Genomic DNA, 2,395 nt, shown 5'->3' on the forward strand with positions numbered 1-2,395 from the left:
GGGCTGGAGTCGGGGGACAGAATGGACAGGAAGAGTCCTGTCCGCTAAGGCAGGGCTGGAGTCAGGGGACAGAAGGTACTGGAAGACTGGGCTATTGATGAAGGGACACAAAAACTCCATCCAAACTGGCACAGAGATGACAACTGGGCTTACAATTTAAACAGCAAGGACCAAGCAGGAAAGAAGATATATACATGACTGATTTCATAAAATATTACAACAAAATTTTTCATATTTTGGCCACTTAGGAACCCTATCAGTTGTCCCTTATGATGCTGGCTAAGAAAACACTGCCAGGTTGTCTGCTTCTGTCCTGATCATAGTCCTTAAACACAACGGAAATCTCATTGCTACTGATCAGATACTCCATGTACCTGCTCTCTCACATCAGGATCCCGTCCCTTAACAACCAGTTCAAGGCGCCATACCGAAGTGTCACATTCTGGAGCGGGTACGAGCTGCCAGCCAGCCAGTTCTCACTATGGGCTCTTCACGAGAAAGGGAGGCCAACTGTCTGCTGTTTGAATCGAGACTCCGGTACCCACACTGGCAGTCTAGCGCATGACGTGATGAGCGACTCAAAGTCAAGGCAAGTGGCCTTTGTCTACATGTCAGCCCTGTGCACAAGCATGCTTGATTTGATCGCCTCTGCTTTCTGTATATCATAGAGAATACATCGCACACAAAGACAGACAGACAAAAGTGTAACTTACCTCCTCACTCTCAGGCTGTGCAAACACAACTGGCTGACCCGTATCCGAAGCTTCCCTTATACTGAGGTGCAAGGGGACATCTCCTGCAAAAGCCCACGGGCAAACATCAGAGCCAGGGAAGCTGACACAGGCACCCACAATCTCACTGCTCCAACTTCAGAAAGAAATAAAATTTGAACTAAAGTCTCTCGGACTAAGTTGAATTATGCCTACCCTCAATTTGCTAAATGCCTAAAAGAGGAATTTCCGATGCAAATTAGGGCGAACATTTCCATTTCAGGCAGTCCAGTGACTGCACATGCATAGGTAAAGCTCCAGGGCAACCAACCAAGAAAGAAAGCATCTGACTCATTCTTTGCCGAAGATCTCCGGGCACGGAATAGTTCAGAGGACCCCCCCCTGTAACGGCTGACAGACATGTCGTGTCGTATGCCACGAGGAGACAATGAGGAAAGGACGCAGATGCAAAGTAGTCCCCAAAGGCACCAGGATTCTTCCTGATGTTGCCAGATGTATGAGTGAAGACAGTGGTTATAAAGAGGGCTCAGCTCCCAATGCTGATGACCCAAGGAGATTCCCACAGCCTACACTGTGCAAGCAGAGAATCAAGCCGTTCTCTGGCCTCCACATATGTTCCAAGTACCTGCACCCACACACTATGTACAAACATAAAGTGTAACAAAAGCATTTTAAAAGTAGGTCAGATATAGATTCCAATAGGAATCTGGTTTTGAGACACTGTTATTTTTTACTATCTACTGACCCATGCAGCATGACACGTAACTCGTGAGCTTGGCCTGCTCTCGGGAAGGATTGCTAGGATACAGACTGAGGTGGAGCAGCCGTGCACACCTGACCACGCGGGACCCAGACTCCCGAAGGCTGAGGACCAGAGTGCAGTATGAGTCATGAGCAGAACTGTCTTGTCGTGTCTCTCAGCAGTCTCAGAAGTGCCCCGACCCTGCAAAGGTTACTGAATGTGGGCAAATGTGGGCTTCACGTCAGCATCGCACACAGTGCCCTGTCAAGTAATATAAACAATGCAGAAGTCTATGTCACAAAATATTGTAATTTATTACACAGGGCATGGCAGAGGGACAGATAGTTCAAGCTGCTGTTGTCAGCCAGCTTTGCAATTGTACTTTTTGGTTCCAATAGTTTATGTTTTTTAGTGTATAAAATGGGTTTCATTATAATATTTTCACAAATATTGCTGTACTATGCTTATACAATCTCCAAACTTCCCTAAATATCCATGGTGCTAATCTGGGTTGTCAACTTGACTACATCTATGACCAACTCAAATCCAAGCATCTGGACACACCTGTGAGAGATCCGAGTTGGGAAGACCCACCCTAAATCTGGTCATACCTTTAGGTGGCGCCCACATTAAAGGTCATGGAAGAAGGAAGCTTTTGCTTTTTGCCTGCCTCCCTTCACTCTTGCTGACAAGTTCACCTATTGTGTTGCTGAAGTATTCCTTTGTTGGCATTAGGACCTCCTTCTTTAGGATTCCAACATGGACTGAAGACCGGATGAGACATCCAGCCTCGTGAATTGAACAATTACTGGATTTTTAGCTCTTCAGTTCAGGTTGAGAGAAAACCATTATTGGACCAACCAGACCACAGACTGTAAGCCAGTCTAATAAAGTATTCTCTCTCTCCTCTCTCTCCTCTCTC

The 2,395-nt window shown here is 46.3% G+C and overlaps 1 protein-coding gene across 1 annotated transcript in view; it reads right to left on the minus strand.

The window, feature by feature from the left end:
• Window positions 1–2,395, minus strand: part of Nubpl (nucleotide binding protein like) — a 183,086-nt gene that overhangs the window by 6,516 nt on the left and 174,175 nt on the right. The window contains exon 10 of the mRNA XM_005343742.2: window positions 714–796. Within this exon, the coding sequence (XP_005343799.1) occupies window positions 714–796 (83 nt within the window). The remainder of the gene's footprint in view (window positions 1–713; window positions 797–2,395) is intronic.

The sequence above is a fragment of the Microtus ochrogaster genome, chromosome 1 (genome assembly GCF_000317375.1).
Source record: "Microtus ochrogaster isolate Prairie Vole_2 chromosome 1, MicOch1.0, whole genome shotgun sequence".
NCBI classification, from domain to species: Eukaryota; Metazoa; Chordata; class Mammalia; order Rodentia; family Cricetidae; genus Microtus; species Microtus ochrogaster.